The 22920-nt window shown below is 38.0% G+C and overlaps 1 protein-coding gene across 4 annotated transcripts in view; it reads left to right on the top strand.

Annotated features, from left to right (window-relative positions):
• cplx2b (complexin 2b) overlaps window positions 1–22920 on the top strand; it is a 26165-nt gene extending 3245 nt beyond the window's left edge. For 2 of the 4 annotated variants that reach the window (XM_079631005.1, XM_079631003.1), the window contains 3 exons: window positions 10827–10982; window positions 17498–17673; window positions 19102–22920. In XM_079631005.1, coding sequence (XP_079487131.1) covers window positions 10952–10982; window positions 17498–17673; window positions 19102–19299 — 405 coding nt within the window. In that variant the 5' untranslated portion in view covers window positions 10827–10951 and the 3' untranslated portion in view covers window positions 19300–22920. Of the gene's footprint in view, window positions 1–9957; window positions 10086–10826; window positions 10983–17497; window positions 17674–19101 lie in introns of those variants that run through there. The other 2 variants (XM_079631004.1, XM_079631002.1) reach the window with 2 other exon arrangements.

Raw genomic sequence — 22920 nt, 5'->3', positions numbered from 1 at the left:
TAGCGTCACAGAATACAGTAGAATTGGTCTGCCTGCTGTAGCCAGTTTTGAAAGTATTTTAAAAACCAATAGAGGAGAAATTCAGACAGGCCTAAAGTTGATTCATGACTGTTTAAGTCAGTCATATGGACACATCTGTCCACCAGCACGATGGTGAGGTGTTTGTGACAGGTGTGGAGTGGCGGTTTTGAAGCCTCCGCTGTGTGTTTGGTACTGAGATTCGTCAGGAGAGGTCTAGCTGCAGGGAAGAAATCAAGTGCTGAATTATTTATAGCTGTGTCCAACCTCCATCAAATTGCATTGTGAGGCTTTATGATCATATTCCTTTTTTGCAGGCTATGGTTCTGCTGTCACCATTGAAAAGCTCTAAATTGCGTAGAATTGTGATAAAACAGCTGCTAAACAAAACCCAACGGCCAATAGGTGTGGAGTGACAGTTTTCCAGAAGCTTTTGTCTCTTTTGTGATTATTGATCAACTGGTTTATGAATTTTGAAAGATATTTTTTTTCTTCAGATAATCCCTTAATTAGCACGACTAGTTTTTGCATGCGATAAACACAACACAACACTGCTGGAAATCTAACGCTTCCTTAAAGAATGAAGCTTGGTCTGCACCTGGTCTGATTGGGCGATTTTGTGCTAGATGTGTATGTTACCGTGTGTCAAGCTGTGGAAAGATGTTGGAGAGGTTGATTATAATTGAAAAGACCTTTAATCTGGCTAAATGGTCTGAGGATAATGCTCTTTGGGTGAAATGCTTGCAGCAAGTATTTCAACTGAAAGCTTATCTCTCTTCCCCAGATTTCTAAACTCCCTCTGCATGGTTAGCCACTTGGCAGACACATACACACACCAAACACACTTCAGACTCAAGGAAGAGGCATGATTTAGGTGAAATGGACAACCCGTGGGTCAGCAGCTGTGATACTTTTAAAAGTAATGCATTACAATATTGCGTTAGGCCTACTCACTGAAAAAGTACCTAATTGTGTTACTTAGTTATTACTCTTTATGAAAAGTAATGTGTAAACCTTACTTTTGTATTACCAACACTGGTCAACTTGAGTCTGAGGTATTGTGAATATAATGAAAGACTTTAATAAACTCATTTATTGGCCCCAATGAAGATTATTCTGCCCAAGAACATCCGGAAAAGCCATCTGTGTGACATGTAAAGCAATACCAGCCAGGCATCATAAATTCTAATCTCTTTGCACAGGTGGTCCAGTGTTTCACAGTATGAAGTATACACATTTATTCTGGCATTTTCACAAGATCGCACACGGAAATATTGTGTGCGTTCAGCGCAACTGTTTATTTTTTTACAGTCAGGCCCATCTGTTTGCAATGCACAGACCTGGCTTTGAATACAGCAAAATGGAAAGTGTAAATCAGGTGTTAAGCAGTGCAGTCAACAGCAATACAGTAATGTGTATGTGACATGCTAACTTTAATGTGACATGAGCTAATTGGCCCCCATTGGAGAGGGGGGTTCCCATGACCTCTTGTGTGAGCCCAACCCAGCACGCAATGATAGGCTTTGACACTTACATAGCAGGAGCTCAGTGGGAGTAGCTGCAGACCCCCTTCCTGAAATCAAGCGTCCTCAACTGCTCTCAGGCACCAGGGGGTGTAATAATAATATGCTGGCTTAAGTGGGTCAATGTTGACTCTTCATACATTGCCGTATATACGATTTTTCTTCTGAGACAGTGATTCCCAACCAGGGGTATAGGCTGTACTTTGGTTGTACACTGAAAATGGTTTTATTTGCTTTGTTAAACCTACAAAACAGAAAATACAACCTACTGTACAGTAAAATACTGTACTACAAATTTCAACCTACTAAAATTGAGTTCTACTAAGAGTTCATTGCACTTTTTCCACCACTTTTAATTTAATTATTGATGAATACAATCGATTACAGATATCCATTACAGGGTGATTCTGTCGTTTTTGTCTAAACAGGAAAATTCCCATCTGTGTTATTTCCACATCTCAAATTATGGGTTGCATAGCATTCTGTGATGAAAATGACATTTTAACATATTTTTGGGACTCTCTTGTCTTAAGGCAAATTGTATTGCTACAGTAACATTGAATATCCAAAATATAATAAACACACAATTAAATAATATTGTCTTACTTTTTCCAAATTAATTAGACATATACTACATTAAGGTAAATATCACTTGTGAGCATAATATTTTTATTGTGTGCCATTGCACACAGGTGCTATTTACCTTTATGTTTGTTTCTTAGCACATCGTATCTTTCATTTTTATCTCAAGGATGCTTGTTGCTAAAACGTCTTTTTGGTAAAAAAGTAGACTCAATTTAGAAAAGCTTTTATTAGGGGCAAAATATAGTTATATGTTTGAAAAAGGCAACTCAAATGGAACATTATAATAATGCTCAAAGTTAAAGAAACACTCAGTGACAACATTTTGGGCAAAGTGTGTAAATGATAATTAAAGACAGTGCTTTCTCTTGGCATGCTTGCAAAGTCTGTAGAAAAAGAGTGAAAGTCTTTAGAAATAATATTTAGATATCCCATAGTGACTTAAAGTAAAATGACATTGTCAAATAAATATACAAAGTAAAGCATTTTATAGGGAGGTCAATGTCACATGTAAATGATTTAGAATAGGAGATTATAATCATTATTTTTCATTACAGTCAAAACAAAACATTGTTTTTTACATTGTACTTTTTTTTCTTCAGCCAAGACATTAATGTCTAGCTATACAGACCCTACAGTATGTGGTTTTCTGAGACATTGAAAAATGTATTGCTGCTGCCCTGATAGATCATGATAGACCTCTGAGGATGCCTTTTCATCCGGCTCTGTGGCATTACATTTACTTTGCAGCGTTTTCGTGATACAGCACTGGACCTGCAGAACAGGACACATGGTCCACACGCTCTGCATTGGGTCTGTGTTTTGTTGTGCTAATAAATGCAGATTTCCGGCAAAATGATTCCAGGCATGATGTATTAATATACATGCTGAGAATGAACAGATTGCTTTCCTGCTTCTGTGTGTTGGGATGGATCTAGTATTGTAGCCAGGCCCCATGCCCCATATTTAATCTAATTGTTAATGGTGTTTTTCTGTCAGAATCGCTTTGTAAACCAGGCAGAGCTGCTCAGAGTTTAACCTAATTACCCTTCATGCCCTGCCTTCCTGTATCCCTCCCACATCTCCCCTTTTGCGGAAAGTGTATCAGTTCCTTATTTACTGTCCAGACTAGTAGGTTGAAACCATTTGGTTTGCTGTTACAGTTGTATAATCAGTGCTTTTATTTTTTAAGTTATGACAATTAAACTAAATTATGGCATATGGTTTAAAGATTTTGCGCTGGCAGACTTCCAGGCTCCAGATTGTGTGCATGATTTCATACTTCTATATGATAATTTGGCATTTTTGCTTTTTTTAATCAAGTAACAATTGAAGCACAAAGTGGGACTGGCAAACTCCGCAGAAATGTCACAGAATAAATGTAAGTGGTCTAAGTTAACGACTCGCCATAGGCATCATGGACATACAACTCAACCGAAAAATATTGTTCATTTCAGGCTCGTTTCTGGCTGCAAATGTCAGGAACTATTATGTTAATAACTTAATGTCAGCATGCGAATTAAACAAATAATTAATATATTTTCTTTATCATTTGCATTTTATTGCTTTACTCAAGATAAACATTTTTTTTTTCATCTTGAAATTCGTTTTATAATTTGAAACAGTAATTATTGGTAATTTGTAATGGTGTAAACCTCAAAACATTTCTTTGTAAATGTCAGGTGTTTTTATTACCCTCAGGTACAGTACATGGCGGTCTTGCGGCTTTGGGTTTTTATTAATACCAGGAAAACATCCTCATTTTAGAGGACACAAAATAAATGGGACAGATCTACTCACCCATTATTTTCTCCGCAATGCGACTTAGTAGAACTTCTCTCCTAAACAACTGGGAAAAGTTGATCCTACAGTGTAATTGCAAAATTTAAAAAAAAGTAAGGTCAAAGTAATCTTATTAAAGCCAAAATTATTATTGGACGCTAAATTTTTGCAATTACACTGTAGGATCAACTTTTACTGACAACCATATAAACAATAGTCAGCTTGCTTGATTTTTTAAGACAAATACAGTGTAATTCTGTGTATAAAACATTCAATATGCTTCAAATGATTATTCATGTAAATATGCACTACTTTAAGTGTGACAAGACAAGGCATGTAGCTGTTGTGGAAAAACTGATAAAGAATACCAGTCAAAGCAGCAGATGTTCTTCCCTCCTCCATGTTTCAAGCTTATGGCATGCCCAACTCAGGAACTTAGGTATGGGGTCGTCGGTAGCGGGGCAAAAGGTTATGGCAATTCTAGATTTCATCCGAGGGACAGGGAGGGTGGGGGCTCTGGAGGCTGACGAGGGGCTGATGAAGAACCAGAACTAGGCAAGAAGAACCAGGGTGGAGCAGACGGTGGAAGTACCTCTAGAGGAGCTGATGGTGAACCCCGCAATGGAGTATCTGACAGTGGAAGGAACCAGGGAGGAGGTGATTGCAGGGTGGAAAAGGTCGACGCCCAGAGCAGAGGTGGCACCATGGTGGAATCAATGGTAAGAGGTGCCAAGGCAGAGTTAGCGGTGTAACTGAGAGGTCTTGAGACCCTAGTGGAGCTGAGAGACTGAAAGGGACCGTGTGACAATGGAGGTTCTTGGGAGCAGTGCAGAGTCGCAGTGACAAGATGCTGAATTGGAACATGACTGTCGGAGGATCTAAGTTGAGCCGAAGCACGGAAGAAAGCTTGAAAGTCTGTGGTGCAGGCAGAGCATTATCTGACCAAGATGGAGCTGGTGGGACAAGGAAGCATGGTGGAGCCAAGGAGACAACGGTCCCTGGTGGAGCCAAGGGAGGGTGGAGTCAAGGCAGACTTGACTGCTCGATGGGCCGAGTTGGAGCTACGGGCCTGGAGGTCTGAGGTGGAACAAAGTAGTCGACACATCTTGGCTTGAGCTGGCAAACTAGAAGTCCCCGGCAGATCTGAGCAGGTTATAGCCAGTAGAGGAACCGAGGTACTGAAGGGGGCCAGCAAAGACGGGGCTGAGGGAATGACTAGCCTGGGCAGAGGAGGCGGGAAAGGGAGGCAGGGTGGGTGCATTATCAACGGCATAGCCTTTGATAATGAGCTGGGCAAGGCCAGCAGCGATGTAGACTTAGGACTGTGTGGAATCAGGGGAGGAAGGCTGTCATCCTCTTCAAGGTCTTCTCTAAATCCCATCAGCTCATAGGTAGAAGTCGGCATACACACCTGGTCAAACTGTGTAGCTACTTTCGGCTCTGCGACACACGTGGCCTCACGCTTGGCCTCCATTTTGGGCATTGACATTGGCTCAGGGTCCGTGGCGGGCATCAGCACGGTCTCCAGCTCTGCGGTGGGCTTGGGCTCCTCTCCTGCGGTGGGCCGAGTGCTCTGGCTCTACAGTGGCCATTAACGCTGGCATCAGCTGAGGGTAGACACACTGCAGACATCAGAGGATTGCCTCTCTCCAGGTTCCTTCTCTCCATATTTGGAAGTTCCAGGGAGCTATAATAATTCACCCCGGTCAAATAAAGAGACTTTAGTGTCTCATTGTTAAAGTCTGCTTTTACAGCCAGTTGATTACTTAATTTTCCAGCGTTCTGCTCTGTGTCACGCATAGTTGAGTATTCACGCGTTTCAAAGACTGTGAGCTCTAAAGTGTGCACTATAGAAGTGGACCTTTCTTTTATGTTGTCCGTTTTTAAAGGGATACTTCACTGCTGGAAAGATGAATGTGTATTTAAATTGGGTCATTTATGTAGTAGAAATGTGAACATATTTTAGAAGTTGGTGCCTTCTAGACTGAGAAAAGCCAGAAAATGTATTTTTAGCTCATGTGGATTAAAGACAACAACTCCCAGAATGCACTTGCTTCGCTGTCCTACGAGGCCACTCCCAAGCCACGCCTACTGGTTACAGAGGACAGTATCGGAAGAATTGATACAAATAGGCTACTAGTTGACTCGAAACTGAAAAAACGCTGTTTTATCGTGAGTCTCCGTGACGAGTTAGTCTGCCCCAGCTCGAGTCTGCCCGGCTCTTCCTCCTGACCGCCGGGCAGGTCTTGCTCCTCTGCTGCAGCAGCTGCTCCGGCCGCCTCTTGTTCCTCCCTCATCCGCAACTGTTCCTCGCTGTATTGCGACTCGTACAGGTAGCCACGAGCATTGGACATGTCCGGCCGTGATTTCGAGATTGCACAAAATGTCCGGGATTCGGCTTTTGCTTTCTACAGTCGCCATTAATTATGTTTACATTATTATTTGACACTGACACGTACGTGCCAGCTTTGTAGGTCATGCATTCTGCTTCACACGGATCCCGACCGAGACAAAAACACATGATTTTTTTTAGCAATGCTAAAACGCACAACAACCGATCACTTTAGCGTTCATGTAAAAAAAGTAATTCAGATACACCAATCGGAATGAATTCAGTCAGATTGAAACAAAAGGTGTCCATGCAAACATAATGAATGGATACTGTATAAAGCAAAAGCAGAATCCCAGACATTTTGAGCGATCTCGAAATCACTGCGGACATGTCCGGGAAAAAGAGTACGTATGGTTACCCCTTCTACACAGCTTTCTCCACAGAGCAAGAGCCTGTTAGCTTAGCTTAAAAAAAAGATGGCTGACACTATTTGTACATTCTGTGAGTGAGATCCCACCCTCTATGGGTGGGTTGAAAACATGCGGAACTAGCTCCTACTACTGGCTGTAGTTTTTAGCCTTTTTTCCAGGAAAAAAATACAGAAATCTCTCGTCTCAGGGGGACATGAGGGAGGGAAGTACGGTCAGTCGAAAATACTACCGGGTTTCTACTGATACAAAGCTTAATGCTAATCGGTGAAGTGTCCCTTTAAGACCGTGTTTCACAGACTTAACGGATTTGTCACGTTTTTTATGTGCTGGATTTGTCACGTTATTGACAAATAACGTGCCCTCACTATCTTTAATCAGAATAACTTCCCCTCCCTCTTGTAGGGATAACTCTTCTCTGATGATATCTTTACAGGCGTCAAGGCAGGACAACCTGTCAATCACATGAGATCACAGCAACAGAGAACCACAACCATCCAATCAATTCCTGATAGACCAAATCAAGTCCTGTCCAACATTTTGTTTATTGTTTAAGAAGCGTTTCACTCAGATACAGGTATACGTCATATGGAAGACGCAACTTCCATAGAGACTTTGATGCACAGACTGATAGTGCTTCTGGAATGAACAAACACAAAAAAGCAGAGTGATACAAATCTGTGTGGTGTATTCATATGGCAGAGTTCATCAAGAAACAAGAAAAGATGATGAGCATGCTGATATTTCCTCATGGTTTTGATGCTATTGTCTCTCCCTTTTGCTTTCAAGGCATCTTTGTGGATAAGAAACTGTCTGTCAGAAAGGTTTTAGAGTTTTAATGTGTTTTAAAGTTGTGTATCTGCACTCAGTCCTCCCTTCAAGCTGAAAGCTCTAGGGTTGTCGGGAAAGTCAGGAATCGTTCCTTGTCCATATCTATTGATTTGAACTGCCCCCAGGCGTCTTTTACCTGAGTCATTAAGCTGTGGCCGAAGGTAGCTTCCAATAGGCTTAATGGATGCAATCATGGGCCATGTGTATCACTCCTAAATGCCTGTCCTTGAAAGGATCTGTAAGAAAATAAGAGATGATGCGGATAGAATCATGGAGAACTAATCTTCACTGAAGTCATTATTCCACTGCCACAGAGAAAGTGACTTGTGGGAAATCTACCAGTTACAATGTACCAGATACATTCACAGTTATTTATTTTATTTAACAAGTTGTTAAATGATTTGTGAATGTGTGTTCAGACAAAACATATGGGGAAAATCTCTCACGTACAGATCTGCTATGATCTGGCTGAAGTGTTTTCTCAACCAGGCATGTGAGAGTCTCTTATAATTGCTTTTTTTATAGGCATATTATTGCTGGTTTTTGTGTGTAAAGAAATTTAATAGGCCCCCCAAACCCATAAAAAGCATCTATTATTCTTACCAAAGCTGAAGCAATGACTTCCTCTGAGAGGTTTCCTGTACATGTGCAGAGACCATGTTTCTATTCATGCATTATTGTGTTGCATAATTGTGTAAAGTCTTTAATAGGAAGAGTAATAATTTCATGCCTGATTGGGCAAAGTCTTAGCCAGCTCCATCCATGCTTTAAGCAGCTATGTTGTTTTCCTGAGACCTTTGATTTCAAAAATCCACCACAGCATTTAATGCAATAAGCATCTCAAATGAATTGTCATATACAGTATCGCATTGTTATTTTGTGCCATACATCAGTGAGTCTCTGTTTAGGAAATCAAACGCCCTGCGGTGATCTCGTAGTTTGCCACTGAAGTAGAGCTTACGTAAGGATCCACTAATAGCTTCAGAAAGTATATGATCTCCTCTTCTTCTTCTTTATTTTTAGTATTAAACTATACAGCTATCATGTGCAATCATGTGTGCTTTAAGAAGATCTAAAGGAGTTGCATAATAAAAAACACTTTTGAGTTTCAGTTTATGCTTTCAGTTAGCAAACTGTAACCTTGAGGCTTTCGTTCTAATCCCATTTTATCATTTTAGAAGCTCAAAGATGGATGAGATGCACCATCAGAATCAATCAGAATGTCGTTTCTCCTTGACATCTTCCCACCATTAGTGCATTGTGAGATTTCAGATGACATACATATTTTTGCTGTCTTACAAATCTTCACATTCGGATGTCAGATCATTTGCATTCACCAGGACTTATGCTCGAGCCGGATAGAATATTTATAATATATACAGAAAAAGATTTATAATTAGATGCAAAGCAATGTATGATAATGCAAATAATTCGATGCAAATGGTTTTTGCACCACATCTTTTCTCAGTCTCTAAATTCATTACACATATGAAAACACTCTAAAGACAGTTCAATTGAAGCATTTAATGTACAAAACACTGTCAAGACTTAGTTTGCTACATTAATACTGTGAGTAAACTGCTGTGTTGATGTGGTAGAAGTGGTTTCACTGGAGTCAGGTTGAAATGAAGTGGTAAATAGCGCACAACCCCGACCTCAAGGTCACACAAGGACACTATGTGTTATGCTAATCAGACATGGTGGGTGTTATCAATCACAGCCCCATTTGACTCTGGAATAGAAGATCAGCCATTGTAAGGATGGGACAGGGTTACTAATTTGTGTATTTTTTTAGCTTTAATATTTTTCTTGTGCAGAGGCTATTTACACTAATTAAAATTAGCAGTGTTTTCTTTGCACTAAGTGTAAAGTTTAGTAGATAGATGCTATTTGTACTAAAAGTAAATAGTGGATGCTATTTAAACTTTGTGCAAATAGTGACAGATACTATTTGCACCTCAGTGTATTGTAGTGTAAAACTGTATTCAAAAATAATATCAATAATATTGACTGTAAATAGCTAAATTCATTAAATGGATGTCACAATATTGGGACAATAAAACCTTCCCTACTTACCCCCCTACGCGATAAACACTTTTTTCCTACTATTAAATACCACTTTATTTCCACTTTTCGAATATTTTCTTCATTTTCATTTAAATGATCGCCTTTCTGTTCTGATATGTGCAAAAGAATGAGTTAAGAAAACTAAGAAAAAAATAGTTTTGTGTTTGTTTAAACAGAAGTGTAGGAAAATAAATATATATATATATTTCTACTGGGATACTAAAAAACATGTCGTAAAAGTAAAGAATTATTTAAATAAATTTAAGCAAAGCAGTAATTGGGGTAATCCGTCCTTTAAATTGAACAAAATGAACTTCCTTTTACTGAAGGGAGATGGAAAGATGAGGAGGCGGAGTGTGGGGGAGTATGAATGAGGCTATTGGAGCGACAGGACAGAGAGATAGAAAGAGAGAGGGGGAGAGAGAGTCGGTTTGCAGGACCCAGTGAGCAAGTTGTTTTTTTTTATTCATCGTTCAGTTAGGAATACTTCAAGAAGAACAAATAGCAAAAGTCAGTAAACTGGTAAGTGGAAGCAGATTTATTTAAGCAAATACATAACTGGTTACAAACAGTTAAACACATAATGCTAGTTTGTTCAATTATTATTATTATTTTTGTAATATAACTGCTGTTCTTTAGTATCGTGTCTTGTCTCTTTAGAGTGGTTTGGCTACCATCATAGGGTTCTTGGTTTGTTTTCGTTGTTCCTGTGCTGAAAACATTTTCGGATGTTTTTTAGTATTCAAAGGCTTAGTGCATCTCATATTTGCTTTGAAAAGCTGAATGGTTTTTTTGTGCATATATGTTATGGTGAGGGCTCAATGTCTCAAATGTGGCAAATGACAAACCATCTCTTGTCTGCTGAAGAAAAGCAACCTTTTATAAAGTTTCAGACAACCCCTTGAGATGAAATCTGCAATAACTCGGATAGCCTTAATGTCACAGTGTAGCTGGAACTGTTCAGTGTGTTCCTGCAAGCAATAATTACTTTGACTTCCGTGAGTTTTCAGAACTGACTGTGAATTTATTTTGAGCTCCTGCTGTGTGGGATTTGTCTAGAAGCTCAGAGTAAGATAAATGTGCATTTATTTGCAGATATTACGACATTTTATGGTAGCTTTGTAAAAATTTCAGCTTGAATACTAACAGATGTGATGGATGAGGTTGTATTGACAATATAGTGATCAATATTATACTGTACTTTGAGTGTTTCTGATTGACGTTGCATGCTGATCAGGGTTTCTTCCCTTTTTTTCCCAATAGGTGTGAAGGATTCATCAGGACACAGAAGACTGACACACTGTGGTGGAGCGGCAGAATCAGGACCACGGCAAGACTAAATGCTACATTTTCTTTAGCTGTAAGAGGACCAGATATCTGAGTGCATCATGGATTTTGTGATGAAGCAAGCATTGGGCGGTAAGTGTCATGTTATCAAACTGGCGTATTAGTCTCGATCCAAATGCCAGTTTGGTCAAGACCAAGAATCAGATTGTATTGTTTCTATACTGTATGTTGCATTTATTTGGTTCATTATTTAACTTTCATTTGACGCATGGCAGAAATTGATGACGATTAGACATTTTTCTTCACCGTAAAGTTAATCAATTAAATAAACAGCAACATTTATTGATAATTAAATAATTTAAACATTAAATTATTTTTTAAAAGTTTTTATTAACAATACTAAAAAGTAATTATTAATAATACCAGTTAATTTGCTACATAAAAAAAAATTGTTGTATAAAAATTGTCATAATTGTTGCATTTCAAATCGCCTGCTGTAAGCATATGCCTGTTATTATACATAATATTTAGGTCTATGTTTGGTTCTGAGAGCTATGGTCAGTTTTTATATTTTATATAAATATATTATTGTTTTTATTAAATATTTATATATTTAAAAATTGTACATGCATATTAGCAAGGAACTGATGATGTTTTTCAGAGATAATTTTGTATTCAGTGTAAAATGTATTAATGTGCAATTAAAAATATTTATTCCACAAAAAACAACAACATTTATTGATAAGTATTAGATTAGATTAGATTAGATTAGATTATTTAGTATTAAAATACTAGATTAATTTAGAAGTTAACAAAAAAATGTAACGTGGTTGCTAGTAAGTCAGAAATATCTTTTTTGTAATTCATACATTTTTAACAGTAACAAAGCAAACTGTTTATTGATCTGGTTATAGTTTATTTTATTAGACATTTATTTGTTGTGTGTATAGGTTATAGATTCGCACCATACCATGAACATAACTTTGTCTAAAGGTCAAAGAGACCTTAAATCAATTTCATGATTTTGTTTTTATCAGCTGAGTGACTATGGGCAATAAAACGAAATGTATTTCTCCCCTTTCAATTCCCTTGAGTGGGCCAGATGTAGCAGATTGTGTGACCACACAATGACCTTCTGCGTGAGGTGTCTTTAAGAAACACAGATTGTCTTTTCACTGCACGTCATATTTTACACAGTTCCTTTGGTGTTCCGCATGGATGAGGCCAAGACGTCAGATTGTGACTATGAATTGTGAAATGTAAAATGAAATATGAAAGAAATGTTTCGTGGAGCACTTGTAATATATCAAGAAAGCTTTGATATGTAAATGTGCCCTGAATTTGATCCTGAAGTCTAAAATCTTTACCAAATGTAGTGATTTTTACTGTGGTAGAAGCATGGACTTTATAAAATGACATACAGTAGTTTAAATTCTGCTCCATAGCTCTGAGGTAATGAAGCATGATTTTCTCATGAAAATCATCCATTATTAAACAGACTCTCCCTAGCTGGTTTTTCTCAACCCTTGCAAATTATTCAGAAGCATATAGAATTTCTTCAAGATCCCACCGAGAAGTCACCCCACGCTGCCCTCCGCGTTCAGCAGACTGTAAAAAACAGTTTATGTTTGTTGTCTGTTGGTGTGAAAGACTTTTATTAAAGAAAGATGGAAAACAGAAAGGCAAAAAATGTAATAAAAATGTGCTTCAGAACAGCTATGCTTATTAATGGAGAGGGCTGTAGCGTTCATGTGATATCAAAAGAGGGCATAATCACACAAAATATCTCCAGATAGACTCACCGACCTCTTATTAATCATTCTCAGAAACTCTTCAACTTATATTTTATGCAAGATATTTGTTTTTGAGGCTTTATTAAAGGCTAGCAGTGCTTCTAAAATACAAGTGACCTATTTTACTACTACTACTTTACCGTTATAAAAGAACGTAATTAATATGCTAATTTCCTAAGCTCCGATAATTCACATATCATTAAGAATTAGCCTTTTTCCAGAGATACTGGAATACAGTTCCGGCCGCTGCGCCATTGTTATCCAGAGCCCAGATTTGCTCTTCCATCCATAACCATCACTGCTGTTCCCGCCAAGCGCTTTGATGTAAAGCCATGAAGAATCTGATAGAGGGAAGCAGTTCTTTTGTTATGTTAACCACTCTCTGTGTGGCTTTAAACTTGACAACAGAACTACATTCTGTGGCCTACATCTAGCTTTAAGCTCTCAGGAGCGGCAATTGCTTTGTGTTTGTAGAACAATTCATGTGACATGAAAATCTGAAGAATGTTTCAATCTTAATGCTGTGTAGCATGTCATTTTTGAAATACTTTGTCATATCCCGTTTTAATATGCAGAGACAATTATAATTAAGACATCTGTGATTTGATTTCCCCATAAAGAGTATTGTGTCTGTTTATCATTATCAAAACATTACTCTGTTTGAGTATCCCGACTTGCCTGACAACAGCAACATTGGCTCAACCAATTGTGTGAGTTTAAGGCAAGGCTATTGGTTTGATTGACCAATGGCAGAAAGGAGGAGTGTTCATTAACCTTGTTTAAAAAAGGTTACACTGAAATTACAGCCTAAGAGGCCATTCACACAGAAAGCGTTTTTCCATTCCACTGCGCTATTTTTCCGTTGATTTTCTATGTAAACATGCACTAGACAGACATGTTTGTCCATGTTGTGCTCACATCTCATGTCTTTTGCAGCCTCTCATGAGTGACACTGCATTCTAAAAATGTGGCGCTAAGTTAAAGGTGCTGTATGTAATCTATATAGTATTTCGAAAACCCTGGGTTTAAACACCACGTATAGCACAGCGTATAGCAGCAATGAAAGCCAACAGACAAACTCAGAGATCGCAGATTAAACTCGACTAAAAAGCAACGCGACTAGCACTTGGACGCTTCAAAAAGTTCATAAAGAGATCGAAAAACTAATCCATATGAATTGAGAGGTTTAGTACACATTCTCTGAAGAAACTCGATCTTTTGATAAACAGAATTAATTTAGGCTTTTATTCACATATAAACATTAATCTGCAAACATCAACAGAAGCTCAACGGCACTTGCTTGACCTGCAATAAAAAGTTCTCGCTGAAGCTCAAACGTGCTGCGTAACACGAGAATGAACCTCATTGGTTCTTGCAGAAGCTCAAAGTGCTGCGTAACACAAGAATGAACCTCATAGGTTCTTGCAGAAGCTCAAACGTGCTGCGTAACACGAGAATGAACCTCATTGGTTCTTGCAGAAGCTCAAAGTGCTGCGTAACACAAGAATGAACCTCATAGGTTCTTGCAGAAGCTCAAACGTGCTGCGTAACACGAGAATGAACCTCATTGGTTCTTGCAGAAGCTCAAGCGTGCTGCGTAACACGAGAATGAACCTCATTGGTTCTTGCAGAAGCTCAAGCGTGCTGCGTAACACGAGAATGAACCTCATTGGTTCTTGCTGAAGCTCAAACTTGCTGCGTAACACAAGAATGAACCTCATTGGTTCTTGCAGAAGCTCAAACATGCTGAGTAACACGAGAATGAACCTCATTGGTTCTCGCTGAAGCTCAAACATGCTGAGTAACACGAGAATGAACCTCATTGGTTCTCGCTGAAGCTCAAACGTGCTGCGTAACACAAGAATGAACCTCATTGGTTCTTGCTGAAGCTCAAACTTGCTGCGTAACACAAGAATGAACCTCATTGGTTCTTGCAGAAGCTCAAAGTGCTGCGTAACACGAGAATGAACCTCATTGGTTCTTGCAGAAGCTCAAAGTGCTGAGTAACACGAGAATGAACCTCATTGGTTCTTGCAGAAGCTCAAAGTGCTGAGTAACACGAGAATGAACCTCATTGGTTCTCGCTGAAGCTCAAACGTGCTGCGTAACACGAGAATGAACCTCATTGGTTCTCGCTGAAGCTCAAACGTGCTGCGTAACACAAGAATGAACCTCATTGGTTCTTGCAGAAGCTCAAAGTGCTGCGTAACACAAGAATGAACCTCATTGGTTCTTGCAGAAGCTCAAAGTGCTGCGTAACACAAGAATGAACCTCATTGGTTCTTGCAGAAGCTCAAAGTGCTGCGTAACACAAGAATGAACCTCATTGGTTCTTGCTGAAGCTCAAACTTGCTGCGTAACACAAGAATGAACCTCATTGGTTCTTGCAGAAGCTCAAAGTGCTGCGTAACACGAGAATGAACCTCATTGGTTCTTGCAGAAGCTCAAAGTGCTGAGTAACACGAGAATGAACCTCATTGGTTCTCGCTGAAGCTCAAACGTGCTGCGTAACACGAGAATGAACCTCATTGGTTCTCGCTGAAGCTCAAACGTGCTGCGTAACACAAGAATGAACCTCATTGGTTCTTGCAGAAGCTCAAACGTGCTGCGTAACACAAGAATGAACCTCATTGGTTCTTGCTGAAGCTCAAACGTGCTGCGTAACACAAGAATGAACCTCATTGGTTCTTGCAGAAGCTCAAAGTGCTGCGTAACACAAGAATGAACCTCATTGGTTCTTGCTGAAGCTCAAACGTGCTGCGTAACACAAGAATGAACCTCATTGGTTCTTGCTGAAGCTCAAACGTGCTGCGTAACACAAGAATGAACCTCATTGGTTCTTGCTGAAGCTCAAACATGCTGCGTAACACGAGAATGAACCTCATTGGCTCTTGCTGAAGCTCAAACGTGCTGCGTAACACAAGAATGAACCTCATTGGTTCTTGCTGAAGCTCAAACGTGCTGCGTAACACAAGAATGAACCTCATTGGTTCTTGCAGAAGCTCAAGCGTGCTGCGTAACACAAGAATGAACATCATTGGTTCTCGCTGAAGCTCAAATCTGCTGCGTAACACAAGAATGAACCTCATAGGTTCTTGCAGAAGCTCAAACATGCTGCGTAACACGAGAATGAACCTCATTGGCTCTTGCTGAAGCTCAAGCGTGCTGCGTAACACAAGAATGAATCTCATTGGTTCTTGCTGAAGCTCAAGCGTGCTGCGTAACACAAGAATGAACCTCATTGGTTCTTGCTGAAGCTCAAGCGTGCTGCGTAACACAAGAATGAACCTCATTGGTTCTTGCAGAAGCTCAAATGTGCTGCGTAACACAAGAATGAATCTCATTGGTTCTTGTTGAAGCTCAAACGTGCTGCGTAACACGAGAATGAACCTCATTGGTTCTTGCTGAAGCTCAAGCGTGCTGCGTAACACAAGAATGAATCTCATTGGTTCATGCTGAAGCTCAAGCGTGCTGCGTAACACGAGAATGAACCTCATTGGTCAGGAAGGTTTATCGTCAGGAAGTTTGGGGTTAGTGGTGGGTATCGTGTTGGGTACAGAAAGTGAGTGAATTCAAACGGTCATTGTGGACCATGGGCAACCTGCAGCATGATACAATGCAAGGAATGTTATGTCAGCTCAAGGTGTCCTCGACATACACACACAGACAGTTAAAGGCCACTTATAGAGTACACTCCCACTCCCTTCCCTTTCAGTGTCCTGAGTGTCATACGGAAGCAACTAAACACATGTGAAGGTAATGCGTAGACCTTGACGCTGGATTTCAAATGCACACTCATGCATAATAAATGACTGCCTTTAATAATAAATGAGTGTACAGTTGCTTGTAGAGACACATTACGCAAAGCCATTATGCAAATGATTAATGACTTAAAGCAATAGTACAGCATTTGCAATCAAATCTTTCAGCATGTTTCTGAGTCTGTCTGTACTCATTTTCAAACACAGCTGTGCTTTGTATTTTATAACATATAGTTGAAGTGGACATCTAGGTAAATGCACACATGACCATTGCTTAAAAGCATTGATTGCTGCATTACCCGTAATAACCTGTGGCTGTTGTTTGCTGAAACCGAAACATGATTTCAAATGCACAGCATGATAGGTAGAGTCGCACCATTTAAACAGATGGCGGCGAGAGGAGTGGCACATGCATCATTCTGGTGTCTCTGTTTGCCTTCATCATTTTGTCTCCAGTATATCATCACATTAGGAGATTTTGCAGTGGAATTTGTGTTTTTGAAGTCTCTTATGCTCTCCAAGGCTGCATTTCACTCATCAAAAATACAGTAAAAAACAGTAATATTTTTAAAACTGTTTTCTATTTGATGAATTTGAAATGTTATTTATTCCTGTGATGGCAAAGATGAATTATTAGTCTTTACTCCAGTCTTCAGTGTCACATGATCCTTCAGAAATCATTCTAATGTTGATTTGCTCAAGAAACATTTCTTATTATTATCAGTGTTGAAATCAGTCGTGCTGCTTAATATATTTGTGGAAACCGTGATACATGTTTTTCAGGATTCTCTATAGAATAGAAAGTTCAAAAGAACAGCATTTATTTGAAATAGAAATCATTTGTATCATTTTAAAATGTCCCTAGTGTCATTTTTGACATATTTAATGCATCCTTGCTGAATAAAAGCTTTCGTTTTTTTTTTCAATATCTAACTGACCCCAAACTTTTGATTAATAGTGTAAATAAATAACAGCTTACTCTCTTCTGGGAAGGCTCTATATATCAGTTTCAGCCATAGAAAACCACTTATAGGTGACTTTTATTATAGTAATAATATTTATTTGTGTTTTTTTTTTTGTTTTTTTTGCACAGGGGCCACCAAAGACATGGGGAAGATGTTAGGTGGAGAAGAGGAGAAGGACCCTGACGCCCAGAAGAAGGAGGAAGAAAGACAGGAGGCGCTGAGACAACAAGAAGATGAACGAAAAGCCAAACATGCTCGTATGGAGGCAGAGAGAGAAAAAGTCAGACAGACCATTCGAGATAAGGTACTCGTTTCACATTTCCCCTCCACTTTAGCTTCTCGTGACAACTGTTTAGACTGAGACCGGGAAATTAGACGAATCGGTAAGCATGGGATCATTTGCTAATTGCTAATCAATTTCAAACTAAAGCGAGATGAAGCCGTTATACCGTGATGACGGGACTTCATGATTCATGTGTGTGTGGGGATAATGCATCAAATAAGAATCTCTATTACCCTTTAATGAAATGTCACATTTGCAGGAGGTCTTAATGTCAGCTAATTACAGCTAATTTAACAGCTCCTTCTTAAAGAAGGAAAATAGAGCCGAGAGTATGAGGTCATTACAGGATCATGAATTTAGCCATGAGAAGCAGCATGAGAACATCTGGACATGGCCCGATCCAATTCGAGCCTAAGAGCCTTTGGAAATGTATCAGAACTGGGTGATTTTAAGGCCAATATAATAAATATTGTTGGATTGCCTGATCCTCTTTTGTAAGTTGATTCAGAAGCGTCTGCTACATGCATATAAATACAGCAATTAAATCCTGCAAGATAAATGTTTTGACGTTCGACTTTTAGTATACACGATTGCACAGTATGTATAAAAATATATCATGCATTTAAAATACAAAATAACATTTGTGTATGGAGTTTTGATCTTGAAACACAGTAATTTCTAATTGGCCTAAATTAATCCAAAAGATGGTAATTAAGATGATGTCGTTGATTTTTTAAAAACTTTATTCTACACTTTATTCTATTCTTGTGTAATATAGTGTAGTATACTATAGTACACAAGTTTGGGGTCAGTACGATTTTTTTAAAATTAAATTAATACTTTTATTCAGCAATGATGCATTAAATTGATCAAAAGTCACACACATATTTTTTTCTTCAAATGTTGTTCTTTTGAACCTTATTCTCATGTAAGCCTGAAAAAAAAAAATCTCGGTTCCACAGAAACATTAAGCATTACATGTTTCTTGAGTAGAAAATCAGCATATTAGAATGATTCGGATCATGTGACTGAAGACTGGAGTAATGTATAGTATAGTATAGTATAGTATAGTATAGTATAGTGTAAATTATAGTATAGTATAGTATTATAGTATAGTAAAGTATAGTGTAAATTACAGTATAATATTGTATAGTATCGTGTATAGTATAGTATAGCATATCATTGCCATTAAACAGTTTTTCCTATAGGATATATATATATATATTCCTATAGGATATATTCCTATAGGATATATATATATATATGTTAATAATTTTGCATATAGTTGGATCTATGCAGTTTATGGTATTTTACTTTATTTCCCATAATTGAGATATAGGCTATACAGTAGACCTACAGTACAACGAGAAATGTCATTTTAACATTCTAACAAGCCCTCTTCTCCTATTGTCTAATCATCTTGATCCTATTGTATGTGTGTTTATATAGTATGGACTAAAGAAGAAAGAAGAGAAGGAAGCAGAGGAGAAAGCGGCTATGGAACAAGCGTGCGAGGGCTCCTTGACTCGCCCCAAAAAAGCCATCCCAGCCGGCTGCGGGGCAGACGATGACGACGATGAGGAGAGCATTCTAGACACCGTTCTCAAATTCCTGCCGGGACCTCTGCAGGACATGTTTAAAAAGTAACAGACACAAAGCTGTTTCTGGAAGAAAATGGGTGAGGGGGGATTTTTGCCAAACAAGTGAAAGGCTTTTCACTGCCTTGACGGAATTTTTATTTGTTCCTTTCTACGGATAGAAACGCGAATCATAACCCAACAACGTTTGGTCTTTTCACTGCCATTCAGGTTCAAACTGTTTACACTTTCTAGAGATATATATCTATTTGTTTACTGATCACCAGGGTTTCTGATACTTAGAAAGTTATCTGCCTTAGGTACTCAACGATCAGCCCCACGGTAACGGCACATTCCAGGATCTTGGTACTGAGCTCGGGCACTGGGAATATGATGGTTACTTGGATATTTATCGATCTATTTCAAACACAGTGGGGTCAGAGCATTTTAAAACAGTAGCTTGGTATAACTGTTCCTTCTTTCACAGAAAAAAAGTAATGCTTTTAGTAGTGTGCATGAGGTAAAAATCTTACTATAAGATGATTTGCGTTTGCCATCGATACGTATTTGTGAAAATGGGAGACGCTGATACACTGTCTTAGTTGTGCCATGTTAGACCACCTGAATGCAGCCTGGCAGTTCTCATTTGTCTGTTATGTATTGATATTCATTTTATTTTTGTTGTACACACATACAGGTTCTTAATTGGCATCGACGGTAACGTGAAGACCCTTTAACAACCATGGAACCTTTTCAATGCACAAAAGGAAAAATGTTCTTTAGATTATAACACGTTCTTCACACTAAGAAAAACCTTTATTTTTAAGTGTAAGTATAGAACTTGATTTGACCACAACTGATATTCACATTAGCCTTGCCAGCAAAAGATCAGGAAAAGCTCAGTATTTACTAGAACTGTGACAAAACCACAGTTTATTTTTTACAAACTGGACCAAATCTTTACAATGACGAGTTTATCCAGGACGATTCAAGTTCTGAAAAACATACAGAGCATGAAATACAAGATTCTACAAATGTTTCAGAAATGTATTCACTGTTTTACAGCACATTCATCACTGCCAAATCACACACGACAATCAGAAATTAAATGGTCTCATTCAAACAATTCAAAAACAATCAATTGGCATTACAATTTTATAACAAAAAATATGTGGGATGTTCTGCAATATGAAAATACCTGCCTTAGCTGAAAGTTACGTAAAGGTCTGACATGACTTTTAATGTGCTTTCAGTAAAAAAAGTAGGTAACTGTTAACGTTAAAAAACAAGCCTACACTTAGGATAATACATTTAGTACTGTTGCAGAACATGGAAGCATGGCGTTATTGAAAATGATAATTTATTGATGAAAATATACAAAATTAATTCTGAGAATACATGAGCTTCAATCACAACAGTAAAAATAAATACCAAAGAGAGAGTTACACCTTAGTAAAGATGTGAATGGCACAGTACAAGAAACAGTTAAATGATCTATTACAACGATATATGACGTGGTCATTTTGAGAAACCATTCTGATCCGCTGTGAAACTACATCAACATGATTTATAAAAGCATGATTTATAAAAATGCTAGCTCATATTCTGCCCAAAATCTTACTGCTGGCAAAATCGGATGTGGGGTTGCAAATATGATGAAGTACAGCTTTTTATTTCAATTATCAATGTCTTCATGTTTTTAAGCTTTGAGTAAACACTGCCATTTGATAAAAATGTTGGACATTTTTTCTTTTTTGGGGAGGGGGGGTAAATGTTTACATAACTGTTTATGAAAACTGGGTTAAAGAGGCAAACTCATTTTGTAAAGTAATGCTCAAATGGCTACTCTATTGCATGGTGGGAAATATAAACCTAGATAAGTTTTCATTTTGTAGATTACACAAAGTTAGTACTTGTTTGTTTTCCAATCAGTCAGATTGAAAATGTGTCCCTTTTTAAGTAAGCAAATGATATAACTACAGGAATGTATCCGTACCAATTAGTCTTGATTGTTCTGTGATCAAAATGCTTTTAAGACTGTAAAGTTTGTCAAAAATAAAATCTTAGTAAGAACAGAATGACATATTTTAGAATAACACATGCTACTCCCAAGTAGACTTTAATTTTAGCATTACATGTGTACTTTTTTTTTGTTTGAATTATATGGAAAGAATGAGACTGACTTTTTAATTTTTTGTAGTGCTGAAAGATTTTTCACTAGTCAAAGCCATATTGTTAGACTGCAATAATTAATGAAAAAAATGATCATCTTGTAGTCATGCATCTGTTACCTGTAAAAATATGTTGATATCTATTTAACTCTTCATAGTACATGTCAGAAAGTGTATATACTAAGGTATATGACATTTCCGTGTTTCTATGTTCTCAATGTAAGCGTGTATTTATGTATGTCTATTCCTGTTTGTGCTGTAAAATGTTACTTCATGTTATACCTGTTGATGTCTCTTACAGTACTGTATGTGCAGTCTAAAGCGGCTGTGTGCACTGTCATGAAGTTGGTGGAATCGGGTTATGGGAGTCCTAATGTTCCTGTATGCATGCAGATAAACTTTGCATTAAATACCAAATCAGAACGTCAGGTTGTACCTGTTAATGTATCTCTGTCCCTGCAACAGAAGCTGCACCCTTTATCCTGGGATTAGTTCCCATCTGTGTGATGGGATATGGTGAATTATCATCAGGCCTGTCATTCAGGTTGTTTGGTACTGACAGAACTGAGAGATCATTTCAAAACCATTGCTACTGCTAATCTAGGGTCATTTCTTGTCATTTATCGTTTGACTAAAGATGTAATATTGTAGTAGTATACCTCTTGGTATAAACATCCATGCAGTGTGTCCTGAGCCACAATGCAGTGGTTCACCCCAAAAAGTATTTGGACACGTTGGTTTGTACTTAAACATGAATGAATGTCATTGGATACAAAATATCACGTGGTATCTGCAAACAAACTGATTCTAGACTCTTTCTCAGAACTAACTTCAGTTCATCAAATTATCATGAACTTATTCCACTTATATTATCCGATAGACATTTGATATTTTGGGTAACACTTTATTTTACAGTGTCCTTGTTACATATGTTAGTTACTATAGTAATAACTATAAATTATGCATAATTACATGCAAGTAATCCTAAACCAAACCTGGTAGCACTTTAGTTTACAGCCGTGTTCTGCATGGAAATACTATGTACTTATTATAGTAGTTGTAATAACTGGTTAATAACTAGGTACTAACCCTGAACTTACCCTTAAACTTAACCTTAACCCATGTAGTTACCTTGTATTGCCCACTACTTTCTTAGGTAAGTACACATAAGTGCACATACTGTAAAATAATGTGCAAACCCTAACCCTATAGTGAGTACATGTAGTTACTTAATATTACTCAGTACTTAGATGTAATTATATATGTAACAAAGACACAGAAATAAAGTTTAGCCATTTTGTTATCCAACGCAAAGTACATTGATTGCCGCTCACGTGTTCAAATACTTTTTGAGGTCACAGTATAGTTGGTTGATTCCCCACTGAATCAAAACACTTTAGGTTTCAATTCCCACTTTATTAATACTTCCATCTTTCCGTATGTATCACAGTCATATTTGGAATTTTAATTTATATCATTTTTATTACATGAACATTACATAATAAACTGGGCAAAAGGGC

This window comes from Phoxinus phoxinus (assembly GCF_949152265.1).
Source record: "Phoxinus phoxinus genome assembly, chromosome: 12".
Lineage (NCBI taxonomy): Eukaryota > Metazoa > Chordata > Actinopteri > Cypriniformes > Leuciscidae > Phoxinus > Phoxinus phoxinus.
The sequence above is the reverse complement of the archived record's forward strand: the minus strand, read 5'-3'. Positions and strand labels throughout refer to the sequence as shown.